We start from the raw sequence: 23,983 nt of genomic DNA, 5'->3' as shown, positions 1-23,983 counted from the left end.
ATAACAACATACTGTAGATACCATGTACAAGAGCGACCTCAATCACGTCTTCCCACAGAGAAGATAAAGTCACTGAACACATGTGAGCGTGCAGCACCATTGGCCTTTCTCTCCGCAGTGGTCGACTGGGCCAGTGGCTTTTATGTGGCCATTAAAATGACTATGCAAATGCATCAGGAAAAGCTGGCTCTGTGCCACGATGCTCTTCAGTGTGTTTCCGAATAGTGAGGTAGTAAACGTGATGGTTTAAAGACATCATGGACGACACTTCCCACCCAGTACACAAAGCATTCTGTGTGTTCTGACATGTCCCGCTTATTATCATCAACACCATACTGTACTTTAGTCATATACCTGTGACCTGTAGAGAAATGAACAGCCTGAAGAATAGTTGTACCATAACTCTGACCTTAAAGACATCTTCAATGTTTCCTACGTCCTCTGGTATAATGATGAGGTAGGGAAGAGATTTCGATCCTAATTTACTACATTTTCTAAGTTGTGCTGTTAACACTCACCCCTCTTCTTCAAAAGAAATATATATTCCTTCAAAATCTGTTAAAAATGGGCTCATAAGAAAACAGAATGGGATTGTGTTTTTATCTCTGCAAATAATTCTGTTTGTATGTGTAAACTGTAAGTTAGTTTCACTTATATATTGCACTTACATGTAGCACTTGTCGTTTGTCTTTTTTAAAGCTAATGTACATGATTCTTGCTGTGCTGGGTTTGTACCCTCATGGTTGAATGCAATGATAAAATCACGAGGGTTATTTTTGTATTATCTGCCAATAGATCCCTTTCACCTACACCGTACACACTGGACCTCTAACGGCAGCTCCTGTGCTACTCACAACAACACCAAGCATTTGCGTACATACAACATTATCTCCCCCCACACTGTCGTGCATGTAAGCAGCTAAAACACAACCCCGCGCTGCGCGTGTGAAGCTGCAGCTTTAACTCGGGAATATGCGGTGCGCGCTTGCTACGGGGTGCGCGGTAGTCGGAGGAATGTGTCACAGCAGCGCGGAGCCGTAATGATGTCAACTTGTTATTTACTTTCCAAATGTGAATGACTGAGCAGGGCGAAGGGAGAATTAATCAACCGCGGTGTGACCCGCCAGGCGAAAAGGAGCTGGAGGGGAGAGCCGGCGTGGGGGAGGGGAGAGCGCGCGCGGCAGATACACGCACCATGCGGGGCTGCAGCCTGAGACTCCCCCTTGCTCCTGCTCCAGCTCCAGCTCAAACACCACTTACAATACAGTCTTCTTGCGCTAACTTGGCGTTAACACCACCCGGGTTTAGCTAGGCGGCTAAGCTACTGTATGCTAACAGTGTGGACGCTCGCGTGTTCTTTTTTTTCTAATCTCTGAGATAACAGTCAACATAGTGACAGACAGGGCTAACACTGGGTTTCCTCATTAGCGTGATCAGCCGTGTTTATGTTTGTAATATTCAGGTTTAAGGTCAGTTAGCCTTCACCCCCTCCTCCACACACCCTCCTCACTCACTCACTCTCTCTCTCTCTCTTCGTATTCTCCGTCTACGTCTCTCTCCCGCCGTCCCCCCCATCCGCTCACGCTGAACGGGGAAACTCCACCAGAGTCGCCCGCAGCCTGAGCCGCAGAAACTCAACGCATTTCCCTTTACCCCCACCCACCCCCATTCCATTTTTTCTTTTTGTAACTTTTTTGAAAAAAATAAATAAACAACCCCCCCCCCCACCCCTTACCCCCAGCGCGAACTCACAACTTCTACCAGCCGGTTGCCAGGGAGCCTTCCGGACACTTTACGTTAGTCGGCGGTGGAGTGTTCACCCACGGCGGCGGTCGGAACTTGAAATATGACGGGGAGCAAAACAGGAGGAAAGTCGTCGCTCGCGTAAACCGGCTTGAAGTTGGAGGTTTTTCTCTCCCCCGTGGGAAGAGGAGGAAGAGGTGGCGGCGGACACCACGAGTTCACGCTCACGACACACGAGAAGGTGAGTTTAAAAAGTCGACCGGCGCGCGGGGGGTTTGCGGAGCTGCATGTTTTGTGCCCGGTGCTGGAGGAGCACACGGACTCCGTCGCTAGCGGGTGATCGAGCCGCTGCTTGTGGAGGTTTGCCGGCTCAGCCTCGTCACCCGCCGCCTCACACGTGTGTTGAAATGTCTCCTGCTTGTGCCTTTTTTAATATTCCCTCCTTTTGATCCTGGCACTTTTTCCCTCATCGCCCCTGATTTCTTTTTCCCCTTCGTAGCCGAGCTGTGTGACTGCTTCACAAAATACAATTGGAAGTTTAACAGCTTTTCGAGGATTGCCCCCATTTTCGTTGGTACTTGGCAAATCTAGTTTTTCTCTTTGTTAAAAACAACACACCGCAACACTGAAAGCACCAGCATGTTGTGCAGTTGGAGGCATTTTCCCTGAAGCTGAAATATGGACGATATACATATTTATATCCCTTTGCAGACTTAGGAAGCACATGAGTGGGGGAGGGGAGAGACGTCCAACTGTACTACACTGCCACCAGTAGTCAAGGGACAGTTCGTGTTACTGTATAACTACAATGTTAATGCTGTTTCCTGAGCTGCAACTGTCTATAAATTCAGCACAGACCAGTAGCTACAGAAAACTGTAACATATTCCTCGTGAGGACACTTTTGATGAAGAGATTAATACATGTTGCGTGACTCGTAAATTCTTATTTTCCATGTAGTAGCCCTGGCTTTTCTCAGTAGCTAATGGAATAATGGGATACAGTACAGACACAGTTAGGATGTCTCGTCTGGCAACTTGAGCATCAAAGTGTTCATTATTTGCTGTTAAAGCGAGACACGAGAAGGATTCAGAGGGAAACAACAGCTCAAACACGCTGCTCCCTCAGTGCTGTTTTTGGCCTGATTGTATGTCAGTGGCCCAAATAATAAGTGATGTCCCCCTTTCTTGTTGGCCTACTGACTGATTGTTCACAGCAACCAGCCAATGTTGCTTAGCTCCTGCATGCATGGAAGCATTTCAGCAACAAGGAAAATGCATTAAAGAAACCTTGTGTTGGCAGATGGGGATTGGACTTGATTTGACATTTTGGTTGCTGCTGCGACCTTTTGTGTTTATTTTCACAATGTAAACTTGCAGACGTAATCTGGATGACACCTTAAACTCTTCACTAATGTCATTGCCACCGAGATACTACAGATATTCTGTACGACTTAATAACTTCTACGTTACTTATTCGTGATTCCTTGTTTTTATATATGAAAGATATTCCTGTCAACGTAGTGTTATTAGATTCAACCATATTGTGTTGAATAAGGGTCATAATGTTTACCAGTTTTGTCACCAGAGGTGAGAGCTGCTAGTGAACCGTAATTGCAGTCGTTACAAAAATAGGTTTAGTGCTGCCCATTACAAGAACAAAAGCAGTTTTATGATGTCTTAAGTACACGTTTCAGACAACATTTAAGTTTCCATGCATTGGTCTTTAAATATGTTATTTTCAGTGACCTTATTCTTAACTAACTCTATTGATAGCTGTGTGTGTCTTTGTTTTGGGGTTTCAGTAGCTGGACATTGTTACCTTTGTACTGAGTCTTCAGAGGGCATAAATGAATAATGTAGATAGCCCACAGGCCTTCCTCTGTTTTCAGTGACAGGATTTGAGAAAGAAATACATCTTATTTGTTTTTCAATGCTGTGTTGTCTCAGAAAATGAGTGACCTCAGTTTTTCTGCTCGGACCTTTAGTGGGTTGGTGCATAGCACGCTGGCCAGAGTGAATATCAACAGAAAATATAAATCTCACTTAATTTTAGCTAGTTGCTTATAATTCACGTTCTCTTCTCATTCCACTACCTTACACTGTACAATGTAAGTAAAAACTACCAAAAAGGACAGAAACCATCTGTGCAAAAAATAAATTTGGCATGTACTTTGACTTTTTAGTTTAGCCCATGTCCCATCTGCTTACCCGAAGCCGACATGGCTTATGGCCTATACTGCAGCCAGCAACCAGGGGGCGATCAAGATGTTTTGCTTTCACTTTTTGGGAGCATTCATGTCATCCATCTTCATATACAATCTATGATTTTTTAATCCTCCAGGCTCTGAGCTTCAACACATTTAATATGACATTAAATGACGGATACTACATTAAAGTTTCAGCTTTAATTTGAGTCGGTTTACATCAATATCAAAAGAACCGTGTGGGACATGTGGCCCTCTAACGCATAATATAGCATGGTTCAAATATAATTGGACTTTTGGCAACTAAATTAAGTTTCTTTGGCCGCTGTGTGTTGTTTCAATGGTTAAATCACAAAAAGCTCACATGAACAGAGTCGTCATTTAGATCAAAATAGGGCTTTCTGTCAACGTGAGAAGTGAAGCGGTGACCATACAACTGAAAATGAGGTTGAAAAGTAAAGATCTATCTGGTGTGTACAGGAAAATTGAAAACGCAAACGATCTGATAGAAAGAAGAGCATTAGAAAATCATTTGATATGTCATGAATAACCCCAGAAGTCTTAACAACCATAACCTCGGAGGAGTCACCACAAGGTGAAAACCCCCAAAACAGAAAGGACCAATTGCTGTTCTCAAAAACATCCATCTCTGTGGACTTGAGAAACAAAAATCAATCTCCCTCAAGACTATGGTCAAACAAAGTGATGATTCTGTTAAAGCTCGGGCAGATATAAGACTGCTAATGGAACTAGAAAACGGGCATCTATGATTTCACTGCTAATGGAAGCAACAGGATGAATGTTGAGCTATCTAGGGGCATATGATGTGCTCAGATTTAGTCAAATACATAGAAAACTCTTTGGATGATGGTTCATATTTCAGCAGACAGAACAAAGATCCTAAACATCTGGTCAAAGCGACCAAAGAGCTTTTCAAGGTGAGGAGGTAGAATATCCACCTGTCACCTGATCTCAGTCTGACTGAGCTGTATTTCTCGTGTTGAAGACCAAATTAAGCTGAAGATGGCTGCTGTGAAGCTCTGGTAGATACATCACCAGTTAAGATAGAAAGTGTCTGGTGACGTCTGTGAGTTAAAGCCTCCAGACAGTCATTGTCTACAACCGATTTTCCACAAAATATATAAATAATTATTTTTCTTTGACTTAATGTGTATCTGTGGAATTACTTTGAATCGCTACAGTTCGGGACAGTGGGTGTTGAAAGGTCTAAGCAGTTTTTACAAAGCCTACTGAAATTAAAGGTGAGACATAGAAATGTCATTTTGTATCCATACTTTTATTTTAAAGTTGAAAGATGCTGAAGCTCAGAGCCTAAAGATTCAAAATGTGTTGCTTTCCAAATACTTCTGATTATGACTGGATATTGTGATTTGGTCTAAAACATTGTGGCTTGTACTTACTTTGTTTCCCTCTATTTAGTCATTCAAATGTGACTACTGTGGACTTGGTGAACTGATGCACAGAAGAGAAAACGGCTAATCCGTGGTACATTGTGTCAGACTGTGTTCAAAACAGAAATTCATCCCCTGCTCATAAGTAGGGCAAGGAAGTCCCAGAGAAAGCCCATGGCAGCCCTGTGGTGCTGCAAAGCTCTGTTTCGAGCTGTCCAAATATTTCTGTAGCGGTATTTATTTATGATAGGCCATGGGGGGAGGTGAACCATTCTCTCCGTGCTGTCTTCATGGGCTATCTGCCAGCTCACAGACTAGTGGTTACTCTGAAATGACGCCCATACAAGTACTGGCTAGTCCAAGGCTGTAGTTATTTATTTGGATTTCACTTTGGATTTCGGGTTGCTCTGTTTATCATTGTGTGAACTTGTGTCTGCTGTGCGTTAACTATGTCCTTGAGAGCATTTCAATTAAAACAAGTGGGACAAAGCCACATGCCTTTTTTAAAGTTGTGTCAAACACCCAACTGTTTCAGTGTCTAGCAGGTAATCAGTTTCTTTTTCTATTGTGTCTGAACCCATCACACTGTGGCTAATGATTCACTAACCTTCTTTGTATTAAATAGAATGTTTGCTGCTTTTAGCAAACATCTGTGTCGCATCACGCTCTGTCAATGGACAAACCCTTTTTCTCAAAGGTCAGTCTGTTAGTACAAACAGGTAATCTCATTTCTAAGTAAAGCAGAGAAAGACTAAGCTCTGTGTGGCCATCGTTGTAGTGTTTCTCCGCAGTTGGACTGTAATTTGTAACAAGACAGAAAAAATGTTTCGGGGGCACTAATAATGCTGGAGGATGAGTGTTCAGGAAGCTGTGCAAGCACATGCACGCCAGAGAACCTTTCCACCAAAGGGGATATTGTCTCCCCCCCTTAAGTCTTTCTTCACTCCCTGCTGATTCAGCCACAAAAGATCAGGAAGAAAATCATTAAATCAACAATATATTTTTTTGCTGTAGGTTGGTCACGTCCGCCACTAGGTTTTTAATACCACTATTTTCCTGTCCTTTATGGTCGGGCTGCAGCTTCTTTTCTCAAACACACACACACTCAGTGGACAGCACAGAGGCGGCAGTAGAGACCAGTAAGATGTGAACATTCTACCTGAGTTGATAACAACTGCACTTGTAGCACTGCAAATATAATTAAAAAAACTCCAGCAGAGAAAAGTTATATTTAACCTTTCCTTTTTACACAACCACTGTGTGTTTATTGCGCTAATGGTGAATTGTTACAAGCTCAAATTAGAGCAGTCTGTATGTAGGCTGCTAGTTTTATTTGCCACACACCTTCAAATTAGTGAGCTCTTTGTTAATTATTAGTTACAGACTAAGTCAGCAGGCGCCCTCTCTCTAGTAGCATAACCTGCAGAAGAGGAGTCCTCAGCAGCAGAGTGAAGAGGAGGGAGGAGATGACTGATAGTGACTGATGTCTGTGTTCTTTATTCTACATCACAGTGTCCTATGTCAGGTATATTATTTAGTTTATTGACATTTTCCTTTTTTCTTCAGAGATATTATTTAGTTTATACACTGTCGTGATTTTGCTGCTGTAAGCATTCATTTTTTAATATAATTTGAAATCTCCATGGTTGTGTTTTAGTCTGGACAGGTAGAAACAAAGACTTGGAAACAGATGCAGATACACATTTGCTTCCTGATTAGATCCTGTAAGTCTCGATGAATCTTTCCCTGATTTTTCATTCTCCTTTAATGTCCTCCTATCAACAAATGGCCTAGCTTTGACTATCAGCGATAAATGCAACACGGAGAACGAATTAGAAGCTTATTGCTTTAACCCTTTCTTTCAGTAATAGCTCCACCTCATTGTCAGTTTGATCAACGAAATCCCTCCTCTTACATTTTGTTTCGTTGCTGTTCTTCGTTTTTATTTTCTACAACTAGGAAACCAACTGCAGACCACACAATCTTCTTCCTGTTTTAACCCGCACATGCAAGCCAAGTGTACTTGAATGTGTCATGTGATATGTGGTTTCATGGCTGTCAGTATGGACAGAGATTAATTCTGATGTGGAGCTAAAATACTTGTCTGGATGGAGATCGTTTTCATTTTAAATTAGTGTGGACATAGCCTGAGGGTAAACCCTGCATTCACACACTTGGCATGTGAGTGTCAGATAGATCTGACTTATCAGATGGAGCCCGAGATGCACGGGCAATGCACTCGCACCATGTGGCTACTCAGAGGAAGCTCCAGCTAGCTGTCAGCTACCCTCAGATTAATTGGTGGCATTTTGGTGGTGACTGTGAGGTTAGCTTGCACGGTGGCTGAGGAAGACAGAGGGACTGTATATGCAGACTTAATTATTTACCATCATCACAATATTGAACAATCTTTTCTTCATAATCATTCAGGCTTAGTTCTGTACTGAATGTACTCATTGGTTTTCTGTCTAAAGCTTTGTTCAGACAGCCAGTGAAAGGAATATGCTGTTGAGTAAAACCATGAATTGTGGCTTTGATCACACTGCTCCGGAAACGAAACTGCCATCTGTAGAATGCCAATGAAAGTCTGAAGTTTACCCATGCGTGGTTTGTAATTTCCTTTTCCTTGTAGTTGAAAACTTGTCAATGTACCAAACACTGGGTCCTCCCTGTGGTCAATATGTACAAAAAGACGAGCATGACTTTTGGACAAAGTTATTATGCCCATGGAATTCAGTTTATCTACAATGGTGTATAATTACACAGAGTCTATGCATAATTTCTTTTACGTGTGTGTTTAGTCTTCCAGTACCGTGTGAAACATTACAAGGTCAGTTTTATTACAGGAGATTAATGGTGTATTTATTGCCTCCTGAGAAGACTACATTATGTGTCTTCATTGAGTGAGGCCACTAATGGGCCATGGAAGAATTAAATGTATGTAAATTAAGAAATCTGGTATTGATGTTAACAGCGGTGTGTTTTCATGATCTAAATACCAATGCAGATTAAAACATTCTCTACATACATTAGAGGTACGTGCACTCAAACTTCTGACCTATTTACAACAAGAAATTCGAAACATTTCCAAAATGTCCTTCTGTGTGAGTGATGGATTGCTCAGCAGGATATACGCTGTTTAGAGAACACACACACACGCTACAAAGGGCTCATCTCTGATGTGTAGTTGTTAATGTCGTACTGTGTTAATGCTCAGTAAGGGATAAGTCGAGGGATGGCTTAGAATGAAGATCAGAATTTCAGCTCACTTGTCTGCTTTGTTTGTTTGACCCTGATGTCAGATGGAAGGAAAGCTCCACAAGAGTGGGGGGCATTCAGGGTGGCATGAGCAGCTGTTGACAGAGAAGCAAGATCTTCTGGTCACCATGGCAACACTTGTATTGCCCACACTGGTTTGTCGTTGTGTTTACAGCTTATTCGTGCAGTCCTCATCTCGCTGGAGAAAAAAAGAGACAATTTCCCGGCTGAGGCCCTTTTATGTGGTTGCTGTGTGTTTCTACTGAATGAATGTCGAAATCTACATTTACGCTACTGATAAAAATGGTACAGTCCTCTCTTTTTTCTTTTTTCAGTAAAACAGTGTTACATAAAAGCTTGTTTAGACATATACTGTATGTTCCCAATAATGATGTAATAGTTTCAGTTCCTGTCAGTAGTGGAGATAATGGTCCCATCAACAGTAACACAGCTGAAGGCTGTCAGAGGTTCTCTTCATTATCCAATTTGTTGTTTTTGATCAAATGTACAGATCATTTAGTCTCAATTTCAGATGTACTAGATAATACTCGGGAATGTGTGGCTCTTAATCATACAACATAAAGATAAACAGAATGCGCCGGCCTAGATTTTACAAATGTCTCTGCTGAATTTTGTTTTGCACAAGATAACATGTCTTTTGCAAAAGATAACATGTTCAGTGTGCTTGGTGGTTAACAAAGAGCGGTCTTTTACCTTATCTGCAGTATATATGCATTGATGAATGCAAGGTCAGAGTACTGAAAGTGTTTTCTTCTGCTGTATTATTTAATTCCCACAGTCTCCTCCACACAAAGTATTTACTTTAGACCAACCCCCGCACAGGCAAATACATGTGCATCCCCTCCAGTGCCTGGTCCTTTGTGTGCTTACGTGCACATATTAAACCACCAGGTGTTGACATGCAATAACCTGGTTACTATAAATAATGTTTTTAAGGCATATTAAAGTCTCAATGATAATATGCATCAAATCCTCATAATTTCATAACAATATTGTCTATATCCAAAGTAACCATTCCAGTGTTGACTCTTTTTTAAATTGGATCCAAACTGCAACATCTGTGATTCAGATCTGTTTACGATCTATGTTGATTTCGACATGTTGCTACAGGTACAGGATGAAGATTTTGTCCAGGAAGTCCAGTTGGATTAATGAATTTCTTAGTTATAAGGCTTAAAAGATGCCATGATCACACTGTGCAGTGTTAATTATTATTTTCCTTCTGTAGTGAGGGTGCAGCTTCGTAAAATATCAAATTTTCACCACAGTCTTGACAGCGTCTATACAGTTTCCTCGACTGTTTACTTATGCTCATCAATATAAATGATAGGGATTTTGTTTCGTCCGCACCAATAGGGGAAAAAGCCCAGAGATCTCTCTTCTTTGCGCAATGTAAGACTGCTGATATCCTTTTGTCTCTATTGAGAATACTAGATGACAACAATGGACAAGTGGGAGTTGTCGTTTTTATTTGATTCTAATGGGTTCAGCATGAGGGTGGATCATAGGTCCTTGTGCTTCCCATTAGCAGACATCATGATGAATCTTTCTGGTGATCCTCGCTGTCTGTCACCAACCCCCATTCAGTCCCTGGGGAGAAAAATGCAAGTGATGGTGGCGCATGTGAATGTGCAACTCTCTCTTGAGAGAAAGATGAAAAAACACACCGGACGTTTAAATGATTGCAAATCTGTCATGGCGTATTTCAAAGATTTGTCCCTTTGTAGTTTGTATGCGGACCATAGCATGAAGACATGTTGTCAGTATCAGTTGCTGCAGTTGCACTAATGTGTTACCCTGATGACCTTGCTGATTGTTAGCTGCTGGAAGAACCATTAGGTCGGCCCTCGTGGTTCCGGGGGTGATCAGCCATGTGCTGCTGAGAGTCAACTGTCTGCAGACCCAGTTTTTACTCATCACCTCAGCAGACTATTTCTTCCTCTATGAGCGCTTCCTCTCTACTTGGAGTGTCAGTCAGTGGGTGGAGTCGCTGGTTTGAATGAAACCACGCACACTTGTGTCGTTTCTCCGGGCGCACAGTCGGCCACCCCTGGTAAACATTGAAAATGTTGCCGCCCATAGGAAGCGTGGGAGAAGTGTTCCCCCAGGAGACTTGAGGGCTACCATCCCCCAACGCATGCTGACCTACCATCCCCCACCGCCGCCGACCTACATCGGCCGCCGCTAAGTGACTCATTGAGAGAGGCAAAGAATAACGCTCAAATGGTTGTTGTGATTACCTGTTTGTGGATCATTATTTATCACCCTGCTCCCATTCCACCACCACTACCACCACCCTCTCTCTTTGATTCCCCTCCCCCACTCCAATCGCTCCCCCCCCCCAAGACTGCAGCCCAACCAGAAGCTTCAAAGGCGGGTTTTTACTCAGCAGAGCAGTTCAAGAGAAAATGGCTGCTGTTTCCAGGTCTTGTTTGCACATCTGTCAGGAGGTGACTGTTCAGGAGAAAATGGGCTCCCTGGTATGCTGGTTTTGAACATTGTGCTTTTCAAACCTGCATGTGTAGGAGTTGGATGGTTCTGTATTGTGTTCTCTGTTACTTCTGCACTGAAATTGTTATGTTTAAAAAAACGTGTTTTATTTGCATATGGAGCTGAAGTTGGTCATGATTGTAACCTATTATACAATATAGTCTGTTTGTGTGTGTGCAGAGGGAGAGAGGATGCCAGGGTTGTTTAGAGTTAGTTTAAGGTAGATTAGACCAAGTGAAGTATTTAAAACATATAGCTGCAGTGTACAAGCCCAAAGGTCAAGTGTGTTTCTAAACCGATTTTTACTGTAAATTATCTCTCTTCCTTAATTAAAGCTAAATTTGTGCACGGTTTAAAGTGTTGTCATGTTATCCATGGAACGTGCACAAACATGTGAAATGTGCGGCTTGGCTTCAACTCAGATATTTAAAAAATGAATAATCATACCCTGTCTTTTCTTACACATGCTAGTAGAGCACCATAGCAGCATTGCTCTCCTGCATCAGTGTTGGATTTTTAATTTCATATTGGTTGTGTTTTTTTTTGAAGATGGTTAATCATACATTGCTCAGTGGTAGATATCATTTTTGCATATTTACATTGTTATGGTAATCATACTTTAGGGGAATGCATTTTAAAATGGTTTAAATGTGAATTAATAGTACTGGTCTGTAAGAGCTGCTGTCCTGTGTCAGTTAATTCACTGCAGTGCACTCAAAAGTGACAGGGCTTACAGCACAATACACAAGCCATGTAGTTACACAAGTATTTGCTTTGGGTGTCAATTGCGTAAGCAAAGAGGGAGTTGGTACTTTGCTTAGTTGACAGATTTGATACCGATACATTTGTCAGTCGTAGTTGAGGTGGAAGACTGAAAATGCAGCTGACGTGCAGTGTTGACAGGGCGTTCAATTATGAAGGATTTTATTGTTCTTCTGCTTCCACCACATCCTTTGGCCTAACGCACGTAGGTGGCTTGGTAAGCTGTGCAGTTTATATTCTCTATGGGTGCAATAAACGTCGTAAAAACAACTTGATGCTAGCTTGATGACCACGGGGGTTCTCATCATTTGCAATTTTGGGTTTACATTTGTCTAGTCCTGTCTATTGCCTGTCTTTTTAAAACAGATGAATTCATCCGTTTGTTTAACACTATTATAAATGTACAGTATGTTGATTGTGCTCTGGAGCTTATAGCCGTTTTCAGACATGACATGTGGGTAAAATCCAGAGAATTGGCTACAGAGTTTACCCAGTTTGCCTTTCACACATGCATAAAGGAGTGGGAGGTTCTCTGTGCAGACACATTCACAACAGCAACAAATCCTCCGCATTATTCAGGCGAGCTGTGCAGCAGGCAGAGGCAGGAAGCGACTTTTTAACTCTGCTGTAGACATCACCTGATTTTCTTTACAACACACTAGGTGTTGGCTCTTATCACCACAAACTCTCTTGACATCTTTGTCGGTGTCGTCTGTGTGTGTGTGTGTCACCACTTTTTCACCGTGGGATAATTTTTTTGCTTTTTTGGTATTTTTTCCTTTCTGCATCTGTTGCTCTTTAGAAGTGTCATCAAACCCCCACTCGCTCACGGTGAATCCAGAGGGGGAACTCCTGCTATGTTCTCACATTGAATTCTCTTGAATTTCTACAGACTTTATACTCGGAGGCCAGGCGGAGGAAGTTCACATATGCACCTCCTCTGGAGTATCTGCAGAGTTCAGTGCATGTCTGAGTTGAGTTGATATTGCACAGATTGATAATATTGTGTAAGAGATGCTTTCAGAAAGTCAATACTCAATCGTTAGTCAGACTTTGAGACCAGAGAAATGAAAAGATTTAAAGCAACAACAAGCTTAAGTTGTTTATAAATATGTGTTGTGTAAATGCTTTCAGAAAGTCTTATATAACTGTAGGTTTGGTAAATGTTGACATACTTGCTTTTAACTACCTGCATGCATCATGGTCGCTTCATGTATCCCTGTGTCCATTTGGTGCGTTGGTTGTGCACTTTCTGCAAGATGCGATACACACATGACGGGTGGGGACAGTGCATGACCTCCGGTGTCACCATGTTTTGTATCTACAAAATGCAAAACTTTACTTTTTGTGTGTGTTGTGCCCTGTGGTGGAACACTCCTGTAACATGCGTAGTACACACCAAGTATGTGGACAATTAGGCTTATCTGACACATCTGGCTGGCTACGTGAATGCATGGCTTAACAGCAAGTGTATTTCTACCCTATGCTTGCTTTTTCCGTGACATATGAGAAAAGCCTAAAGAGATAAGTTCAAATATCTTGGGTGATTTGGTGTACTTGGAACATGCCAAGGTCAGTCTGCTGACAGGTCAGCAATGTTATCTCCCCCAAATAGATTGTGAATTGACTCCTTTTACTGTTCTGGCTTTGGAGATATGTATATCTAAAAGACACACACAGTGACAATAAAGACTGATGGGAGTGGATTGACTTGGTTCTTATGTTCCATTCAATACAATATTCAGTTTTACTCCTCAGATTGATTGATACTCCGTCACTGTTCGACACACCCCACACTTCCTCTGTAGTGTTTCCAGGCGGGGGCTCATCTGGCTCAAATGTGGGATCTCTGATACCGCTGTATACTGTTAGACATGAATCATATTGCCATAGCAATGTCAGCCACATTTATCATTGGACGTTTTGGGGAAGTCAATCAGACTCTCCTCAAAAAAAGATCAAGGTTCAAAGAATTTGAACATGAAGCACGTAATTCCCTGGAAGTAATTTGAACTCAATCCATATTAAAGTATATAATCATGTTTCAGTTACATACATTCAAGTGTATGGGTATTTTGGAGTTGTGGTTTGTGGTGCTGTTGACTACTGATGTGTCAAAAGCCGTTTTCAGACATGAACTCCAGAAAATGTCGGGACAATAGGCTCTACACAGTCTCTGTAGTCTGCCTTTCATATATGAAGAATGCGGCAGGAGATTTTCTGGGTCAGACGTGTTCACAACAATAGGAAAATGTCATACAGCCAAATAATTTCAGGAGAGTGAACGGAGTTTAGTGCAAATTCCCATTGTATAAAGCTACAGTATCCCATAATCATACTAACCACAATACAGGATGTGTGGTGTCAACATTATGTCTACTGTATGCACCTCCAACCTCTGGTTAATCTGTGCTTTGAAAACAGTGTTTTTTGTTGTAGTGGTCTTAAAGGAAGTAGCCCCCCCTCCCCCCTCTTATCACTTCAGTGGATACATGTCTCCTTTCCTAGATGCCACATTGTTTGTTCAGAGGAGACTCTGATACCTGGGGAACTGGTGATGGTGCCATCATGGGCCCAGTAGAGGGATTATTGCCTCTGCCCTGCACCGATGGGACCCGAGCCCCTCCAGGCTCCCTGCTAATTATGTTTCCAGTTGTTTGGTATGTATCTGTAGTGGCCTTGGGTGCAGCGCGGCCTTGCTTTGATGTGGCTAGCCCTTCCTAGTCCCATATGTAAGCTAATGAGAAACATGGTAACAGCGGTCAAAGCAGGGCACAATGGCAAAGATAGACTAGCCCCGTTTTGTTTATGGAAGAAGGTCGCAATGAGTCCTTGCCTCGTGAGTGCAGTACAGATGGTATCTGTTTGTTGATGTAAGTGATAGAGGGAAAATTGAGATTAAACCAGTATTTTTATTTTTAGTAAATGTCTGTCTTGCGTTGGTTGCAGTGGTTTCTTCTACACCAGGTGCAACTTAACCGAAGCGGTTTATTTTGTCAGTAAACCCTCCGTACTTCAGCTGTAGTACAATAAAGAAAGAAAGAATATACCAAGGTGAAAGTGAATAATTCATGTTGAGTAACATGTTCAAGCCCTCTGGCTGCATGCCCACTGGTAATTGGGACAACGCCATTCTCTGTCTATTTTTCTCGATCACTCTCGTTGCTACGCTACCAAAAGGAAACTTGAGTGGGCCCGGACAGTGTTTGGAATGAAAGTTGGACAGCCATGCGGTCCTCATACCTGACACCACCCCCCTCCATTTCTCTTCTTATTTTCAGCAAAATGTCTGTCCCTTTATCTCCCAGTGGGAGAGCAGGAAATGGCTCTCTACTTTTAAGCCATGACTCATTGTCAGGTTGCAGTTTGTTCTGTATTTTCCTAGTATTTACACAGACGGCTCTCACGCTCATTGTTTTTGCTGTGCATTTGTGTATGTTTACATCTTATTTGTGGGTATATAATTAATCTCATTCCAGCTCAATTTACCCTTCTCTAGAGAAGTGCATGCTTGAATGAGAGGGAAATTATAAAACCTCTTAGTATTCTCACTGTGTTCATCTGCCTGAGGACAAAAAAACTTGATGGAATTTAAAATGTAATTGCATTTTTGTTTCTCTGGCCCCTTTCAGTTTTGAAATGGTCTCAATTGAAATGTTTTTCATAAGCTCTGTTAAACATTTCATATTTGTTGAAAATAACTCTGAAATGGAGGGTCAGGTCGGCTGCTAGGAATAATTAGCCCCTCGGTCTCCTCTGTAATTTACTAGATGGGCACAAGACTGGCATTTAATATCCTTACAGCTTTATCAGGACTCTTTTACATCTAGATTGTTGGCTGGGTCACTAATGGGAAGCACCATTCAGTTCTCAGTAGATGCCAAATGGATATAGATACTCCCATTAGACCAGAATGAGAAGCAGGAAATGCTTGAATTCAGTTTGTGGATTCACAGGTTAACTGACCCAGCTATTGACACTGTCAAAGGAAGGAATCATGCAGCAATGAGCAGGACAAGAGTGAGCATGTTGTAAGAGAGGCTAGAAAACAGGACTGTCCTGTGTGTGGGTGTGTATTAAAATATATTGGCACACGACTGTGTCACTGAACAAAAGCCAGGACTGATTTCTGCTGGGTGCAACATTTGTGTTCATTTTTATTGGGATATGAGAGAGAAATAATTTGTTCGAGTGGCTTAAAATGTCTTATGCAAGACTGCAGTGTGAAATCTTAATTAAAACTAAATGTTTGATTTTATTTTCAGGAGTGAGCCCAGCCTTACAACATACCTCCTCCCTGTCATTGGGCTAAGATGAGTATTACCAGCGACGAAGTGAACTTCTTGGTCTACAGATACCTCCAAGAATCAGGTTTGTCTCACTAAACAGTCATATACCGCTAAAAATGAATTGATCAACTTGGGCTTGAAACATCAATTGCTGATATTTTTCCGCATTGCAAGGTTTTTGCTGTCAAAGCACATTTATGTGGTCATTGACTAGAAAATGCAATTATCATGCATTTCTAAAGGCAAAGCACATGTTACGCATAGTCCAGCATGATGCCTACGTGCGTCAAGAGATGTTTTTCTTATCACATAGTGGATGGAAATAAACCGCTTGTAATGTGACTGCACAGAGCATTCCCCTGATGTCAACTTGTTATGCACTCTTTGATAAGATTCTGATCACCGACTCAAATTCCAGTCGCAGCGTTTTATTACTGGTTTTAGATCAGCATCTGAGGCCATCTGACAGAATACAAGCTACTAGCAGCGCAGAGGTCAACATTGACATTGGCATGCCTTATTATACTCTCAAATGTCATACTTGTTACGCCATTGGGCTTTTGTATTCAATTACTGTTGGCTTTGTTTGGATCAGACAAGACTTTTCTTTGAATATTTGTGCTGTGTTTGTGCACATCTTGTGCTTGGCACTCACCCATTAATGAATGTGAATGGTGTGTTTTGTTTTCAGGTTTCTCCCACTCAGCATTCACCTTTGGCATTGAGAGCCACATTAGCCAGTCGAACATCAATGGAACACTAGTGCCCCCTGCAGCCCTCATCTCCATCCTGCAGAAAGGGCTTCAGTATGTAGAGGCAGAGATCAGCATCAATGAGGTGAGGAGAGGGATCTGCTTTTATTGACTCCCAACGATGTTTTTATGATTTTTCCCCTTTTTCCCCACTCCTGAGAGAAACACTGATGAATGTTTGTAAGGAACAGCAATTGGAAAGCCTTACTCAACTTTTCTAAATAAGGATTATTATGAAGAAAGACTCTAGACGAGTCACAATTTAAATATTGCCTCATGATGTGTTATTTATGTCTGCTGTTCTGACAGGATGGCACAGTCTTCGACGGTCGACCGATCGAGTCGCTGTCGCTCATCGACGCTGTGATGCCAGATGCGGTGCAGACACGGCAGCAGGCATTCCGCGACAAGTTGGCCCAGCAGCAGGCGTCCGGTGCAATGGCAGCTTCGACCTCTGGAATCCAGTGTAATGCACCAAAGAATGGAGAAGCCACCTTCAATGGGGAAGAGAATGGCACTCACATCATGAGTAAGTGGAATAAATATAGGTGTCTCAGTAGTAGTAGGTACTAACATTATCTATGAAGTAGTTATGGCTACATTCACTCCACTATGTTTTAGTTTTGGTGTCCGTGCTGTTCTGGAGTTTTTAAGTGCCTGAAACAGTTTTTTAACTGTTTTAGTTTTAAAACTCTATGGGAGCATTTTTGAATGAATAACCAGGTACAGAGACATTTCGGATCGATGATACACTCACCCACGCTCGATTCCACATGCCCAGTGCAAATGAACAGTCACGTGATACACGTTTCTCAGGTGTGTTACTTCTGATGTGCTGATATTGAGATCTGATATCCTTATTTATCTGATAAACTTGTTCGGGTGGAGATAATTCTTTATTTATAAAAGCCTTTTCCATAAATAAATTAGTATGGTTGTGGAGGTAAAAACACAGAATTCAGTCTTCTTTTGCAAAGGTTCACAAGTCTGTATTCCATGTTTGCAGTTCATACTTTGATTTAAATATAAAATTATAACAATGTCAAAAAAATCATATTCTTATTAGTAGTCACCATATTTTGTTTATTTATCACCCACACTATCATGGTAATGGCAGTTATAATCCAGACTCTTGATGCCGAGTAACTCAGTGTTGACCTCTAATCCTCTAATCAAACATTTATTCAGAAAACTATATGAACTTTTATCATCTGTATGGTTTTCACAGGAGTTTTAATTAAAGGTGTGGTGTTTTTTCCCCCCTGTTTTAAACTCTGCCTCCATCACTGCGACTGGGTTCTCATTATACTGTGATAATTGTGTGCGTTCGAACTGGGTCAGTCTCTCAGACTTAGATGAATAAAAATAGCTCTGGCTTATACCAGCAAAAACACCTTATTGATTTTCTTTGATCCGACTCTTTGGTTTAAATGCAACTCTTCACCCCCTCTAACATTAGGCGATAAATAATATTCGTTAGAGATAATTCTATCAGCAGTATATTAACACTACCACTAAGCTTGCTGACAATTGTGGGCATATATGTGCTTGCATGTGTGTGCTGATGCATCCATTAATATGTGCATATGTATCTGACCATCTGTTTGCGCCGGCCCTTCTCAGATAACCACAGCGAGCCCATGGAGATGGATATGGATGTTGCGATACCAGCCAGTAAAGCCACAGTGCTCCGAGGCCACGAGTCCGAAGTGTTCATCTGCGCTTGGAACCCTGTCAGCGATCTGCTGGCTTCAGGGTGAGTCTCTGTCTGAGCTGAAACAGATCGCCGGATGAGTCATGCTTTATTGTATGCCCGCTTTGGCTTTTATTTTGAAAGATAAATGAGGCAGCTTATGTTGCAACCATCTTTTGACCCTCCCCTGCTGCGTTGGTATTGTCTTCAGCTCGGGAGACTCCACCGCCAGGATCTGGAACCTGAACGAGAATAATAACTCCAACTCTACCCAGCTGGTGCTGCGCCACTGTATCCGAGAAGGTGGCCAGGATGTCCCCAGCAACAAAGACGTCACCTCACTAGACTGGAATGTAGGTCCCCAAACATCAATCCATGTCTACTCTTTTTACTTGTACCATGTGCAGACTTTGATGCTGAGGACGCTCAAGTAACAGATCTGTTATCGTTCCATCCGACAGAGCGACGGGACTCTCCTGGCAACTGGCTCGTACGATGGATTTGCAAGGATATGGACGAAGGATGGTATGTCCTCCATCGTTCTCGCACAGGATTGCATCATTGCTATTGTAATTAATGCAACCTCAATTTCTGAAGAATCTTTTCTAACATAAATGGAAATGGCTCTTATCCTTTAGGAAATCTGGCAAGCACCTTGGGACAGCACAAAGGGCCCATATTTGCACTCAAGTGGAACAAGAAGGGGAACTCTATTCTCAGTGCTGGCGTAGATAAGGTATTTTATAAAGCTCCCCAAGCCTGGATTTTTGTCTGTCAATAATAATATCCACATGGTTGTTTTTTCTGTACCAGTCCTAGGGCTTGAAATTAACTTTTTTAGATCACTCGCCAGAGTGTAAATCAGAAACATATAATTTAAACTGCACTTCTATTAGTGAATATTTATCTCAGTATAAACTTGAGAGAGAGAGAACCCTGTTATTACTTGTTGTCTTACATGTTTAGTTAATATATTTATATTAAATTAATAAACAGCAGATGTGCTCATTTTGTGATCAAAAAGAAATGAAGTTAATAAATTCACATACCAAAGTTAATGATTATGATACATTCAGTCTTTTAATTTATCAATCTTCATTATGTTGCGTTAAGAAATCTTTCAATGCACAATTTCATTTTCCAGACGACAATCATTTGGGATGCACACACAGGAGAAGCCAAGCAGCAGTTCCCTTTTCACTCAGGTAAATCCTCTACACTGTGTATCCACAACAATCACAACTGGTGGAGATGTATAAATATGATGCAATAATAATAAATATGACTGCTCAGTTGTGGCCTTATAAACCTCTGATCCTTTTTAATGAGTATAACTTTTTCATTGAAATATTCTTCAGCCCCAGCTCTGGATGTCGACTGGCAGAACAACAGCACCTTTGCCTCCTGTAGCACAGACATGTGCATCCACGTCTGTCGACTTGGCAGCGACCGGCCCCTCAAAACCTTCCAGGGCCACACGGTAAACAGCTTTTTCCACGCTGATCTTCTGACCTTCTCTCACACAGTGCTGCGCTCACTACCTCATGCTTATGTTTTTTTACGCTATGCAGAATGAAGTTAATGCCATTAAGTGGGATCCGTCAGGGATGCTGCTCGCCTCCTGCTCAGATGACATGACGCTCAAGGTAAGAGACCAGTCCTCGGAGGCTAAAGAGATAAAGCCTGAGTGGTGATTTGTATTCAGTCGTTATATTTAGTTGTTGTTTTCTTCACGCTCAGATCTGGAGTATGAAGCAGGATTCCTGCGTTCACGACCTCCAGGCTCACAGTAAAGAGATCTACACCATCAAGTGGAGTCCCACAGGCCCCGGCACAAACAACCCCAACTCTAACATCATGCTCGCCAGGTGGGAAATCACTCACACATCGCCCACTTTTGAGAGCAAAGTGCAGGTTTTGTGTGCTCAGACTAAAACAACATGCGTGTCTGAATGTGTGTTTGGGAAGCAGAGTCTTGTCATAGTCTGGCATTCAGAAGAAACCGTGTTTCAGGCAAAATCTCAATGCTAGTAAATGTCAGTGGCTCACAGCCTCACACCCTGACCCAGATGTGCACGCGTGTTTGAATGTTCTAGTTCAAATACCACTGGAATTCACAGCCGTTACTGACAACCCAGCATACCTGCCTGTAATTCACGAAGGAAATAAAACTGCCATTATTGCCACGGCCTGGATGGCACTCCATGATCTTTTAATAAATGCCATCGTTTTTCAGTATGCGTGCAATACATACTTTTAATTGGCTTCAGTTTAGCGCTCTGCATAAAATGTCTCTTCACTTTCACTTCTTGCCCCCCTTAGATTAACCCTGGCTATTTATACTTGCTTTGTGAAGCACGTGTCGATTGAAGTCAGACTCCATTTGTTTTCAGCAGGGTCTGATTACAGGTGTTGGTTTGACACAGTTTGACACAGTTTGACACTTTTTTATTCAAATTCACACATTTTTAATTGTCACTGGTTAAAGTGTTACCCTGTTGTGTAGTTTTTCTCCTCAACAAAACGGTTATTATCAACGTTTCCAGGATATTTTATATTGGATGTTAACATGTGAGCATTTTGACCAGACATTCGAGTGCTAAAAAACGCAAATTATTAACACAACACAGACTTGTACCTCTGGCACTAACAAAACATATTTAATAGATCATCTTGTCACAAAAACAGATGATTATGAATCCTTAGCTCTGGTCTCATGTCTTATTTTTTCACTTTGTCTTTCCCACAGTGCCTCCTTCGACTCGACAGTGCGACTGTGGGATGTCGAGCGAGGCGTTTGTATTCACACACTGACCAAGCACCAAGAGCCCGTCTACAGCGTGGCCTTCAGCCCAGACGGCAATCACCTGGCCAGCGGCTCCTTCGATAAGTGTGTCCACATTTGGAACACCACGGTGAGCGTCGCAGAGGGATCGATACGGTTACGGGCCGACTAGACGTACAATGTTGTAACACATGTGTTTGTCGCCTTGTTTCAGACTGGAGCCTTGGTGCACAGCTTCAGGGGCACTGGCGGTATTTTCGAGGTTTGCTGGAACAGCACCGGGGACAAAGTTGGAGCCAGTGCATCAGACGGCTCGGTAAGCCACAGCCTGTGTGATTATGAATTCCAAATGTTTGTGGTTGCTCAACTTTTTAATTCATCTTATGTAGTTTGGAGCTTGCTTATAAAATGTTCAAGTACTTGGTGATGGCTGACATGTATCATTAACGCCACCACATGTCTGTGCTTTCCAGGTATGTGTTCTCGATCTCCGAAAATAGCCGACTTGAGACTTTGATGTATCCTGGAACGTGCAGCAGATTGCCTTCTTCTGACATCAGCAGAAACACTCTCATTGCTCAAGAGGAGCCGTTAAGGTTGACTGAAACAAAACCTTCACGGGAGGAAAACCACATGACTGCACCAGCTTCTGAGGAGCCAACACCAACTGAATTCCGTGCACCTTTATTGTCTGTTGCAGTGTGTTTTATGACACGCCTGTTTTGAGACAACGGCAGCGGGTTAAAGAGATCCCCAAGACTGGTCTGATTCCAAATCCCTGGGGGCATCCGCATTTTTAAAAGGTTTCTAATGAGGAAGTGCTGTGATCTCTCCGGGCCACTGGTCCAGCTGTTAGCGGGTTGTAAGGGTTGGAAACGCAAAGATGAGTTCTACAGGAAGAGAGGTGTTAATGAGACACGTGTTTGGCTGCGAAAGGCAACAAATTATGAAAGAAAAGTTGTGGTTTTTAAAATTCCTTTGTGCGAATGTTACTTCATGTCCAAATGACGTAACTGGAGACATGATAAAAGTAACATCGATACTGAAGCACTGCTATTGTCTTGTCGACAGGGTGCTGAGCTTCTCCTCAGCGGAGAATAGTTTGTTTCAAGAGTACTTCTTGCATTTTCTTTGTCTATTTTCCACAGATGGACGTTTGAAAGTCAAAATTGAATGTGCCGCTACAAGGTAGTTCTCTGCTCATGTTTAACATCAGGTCAACAACAACAGGAAGAACCTGCCAAGAAGTAATCTCCGAACATGACCTGCTCAATTCGGTCGAGATTAGAACATTTGTGTTTAAGATGTGAAAAGTGTGGTTTACAAAGTCAAAATGTTCTCCCCTTTTGGATGTAAATTTAAAGAATGTAAAGATATGTAAATTAGATTAATACACAGACTTATATACTGTGTATATATGTTTATATACAGTACTCTTTATTGACATCCTGTAGCGGTGCATTAAAGCTACAGTCGACACTTCTTTTACTGCTAATGCGCAGCAACAAGACCTTTTTTAAATGAAGTGCATGTCTCATCATCAGCTTCTTTTAATACAGTCTTTCTCGACTCGACCAATCATATCCAGTGCTTTTGTTTCGGGGGTTTTCAGTGAAGGCAGGTAACTTTCGGCCACTGAAGAAACGTGCCTCTCATTAACCTGCACGCAGTAAACTATCCGGTCAACAGTGCAGGAGCGAGCAGTGGTTTGAAGAATTGAGATATTGTTTAATGTAGAGCTGGACATGAGAGAATCAACAACTAAACCCTACCTATGAGACCTTCTATCGCTCTTAGCATTACCACAGGGACCAGAAGGTGGAGATCAAGTGAGAAATCCCACTGTTTGTAAAAGAAGAAGAAGAAGAAAAAGATGCTATGATTGGTCTTATTCAATCCCACTGAGCTTCACACACGTGCAGTAAGTCGAGCTCCCTCTGCCCATGTCAAACACACCATCACTCTGATTTCCCTTTTGTTTTTGTCCCTTTTCTACTTTTCAGTCTACTTCAGCCAAAACAACGTGAAGTGTTGGCACTTTTTGTATTGGCGGGTTCAGCAAATGTCCAGATTTTGCTAAAAGTAAAGGGCCAATTTATTTCTTGTATTTTTGTCTTCTTTTCTTTTTTTACAGTCACAATTGGATGTTTGATGGGTGGTTCGTTGTTTTTCGTTTGCTGAGAGCCATTATTGTCTGTGTCAGACTGAGAATCGGGCTGTGGGTTGGTGGCCTTTTCTTGGCATGCTAAGGAGCCCAGTTATGGAATAAGTGCTGTGACAGCTACTGTTTCTCTCGACGCCCTGGTCCGGGGTGCACTCACCTGTTTTCGAGGACAAAACTTTGAAGTCATTCTGTGTCTCAAATAAATCACTCTATTTTGATATCAGAAACCACGGAGCCTGTGTCTTGATTTCAGTAAGTATTAACTTTGAGACTGAAACTGGTTGTGTGCCTCAGTGCAGTTTCAGTCCCTCCGGGTGTTCCTGACGCGTTGCATTCCCAATAATATCAGGTCACTCTGACCACAGTTTTATCATATAATCTTTGGGTCTAAGCAACAACTCATCAAAATT

At 42.1% G+C, this 23,983-nt stretch overlaps 1 protein-coding gene across 2 annotated transcripts; it reads left to right on the top strand.

The window, feature by feature from the left end:
• The first annotated feature begins 1,250 nt into the window (after positions 1–1,250).
• tbl1x (transducin beta like 1 X-linked) lies at positions 1,251–23,800 on the top strand. Of its 2 annotated transcripts, none has more exons than XM_035173702.2 (15): positions 1,251–1,984; positions 16,156–16,261; positions 16,871–17,016; positions 17,241–17,460; positions 18,555–18,687; positions 18,836–18,977; positions 19,086–19,149; positions 19,263–19,360; positions 19,769–19,829; positions 19,983–20,104; positions 20,196–20,270; positions 20,365–20,492; positions 21,374–21,539; positions 21,624–21,725; positions 21,883–23,800. In XM_035173702.2, exons 2-15 carry the CDS (start codon positions 16,204–16,206, stop codon positions 21,907–21,909), a joined length of 1,542 nt encoding a protein of 513 aa, XP_035029593.1. In that variant the 5' UTR covers positions 1,251–1,984; positions 16,156–16,203; the 3' UTR covers positions 21,910–23,800. The 2 variants fall into 2 exon arrangements, with proteins under 2 accessions (XP_035029593.1, XP_035029594.1); XM_035173703.2 differs by lacking the exon at positions 1,251–1,984 and adding an exon at positions 11,969–12,107.
• Positions 23,801–23,983: the final 183 nt, after the last annotated feature.

Source organism: Hippoglossus stenolepis, chromosome 13, assembly GCF_022539355.2.
Source record: "Hippoglossus stenolepis isolate QCI-W04-F060 chromosome 13, HSTE1.2, whole genome shotgun sequence".
Classification (NCBI taxonomy): Eukaryota; Metazoa; Chordata; class Actinopteri; order Pleuronectiformes; family Pleuronectidae; genus Hippoglossus; species Hippoglossus stenolepis.
Note: the sequence above shows the minus strand (reverse complement) of the source record. Positions and strands in the feature narration are given on the sequence as shown.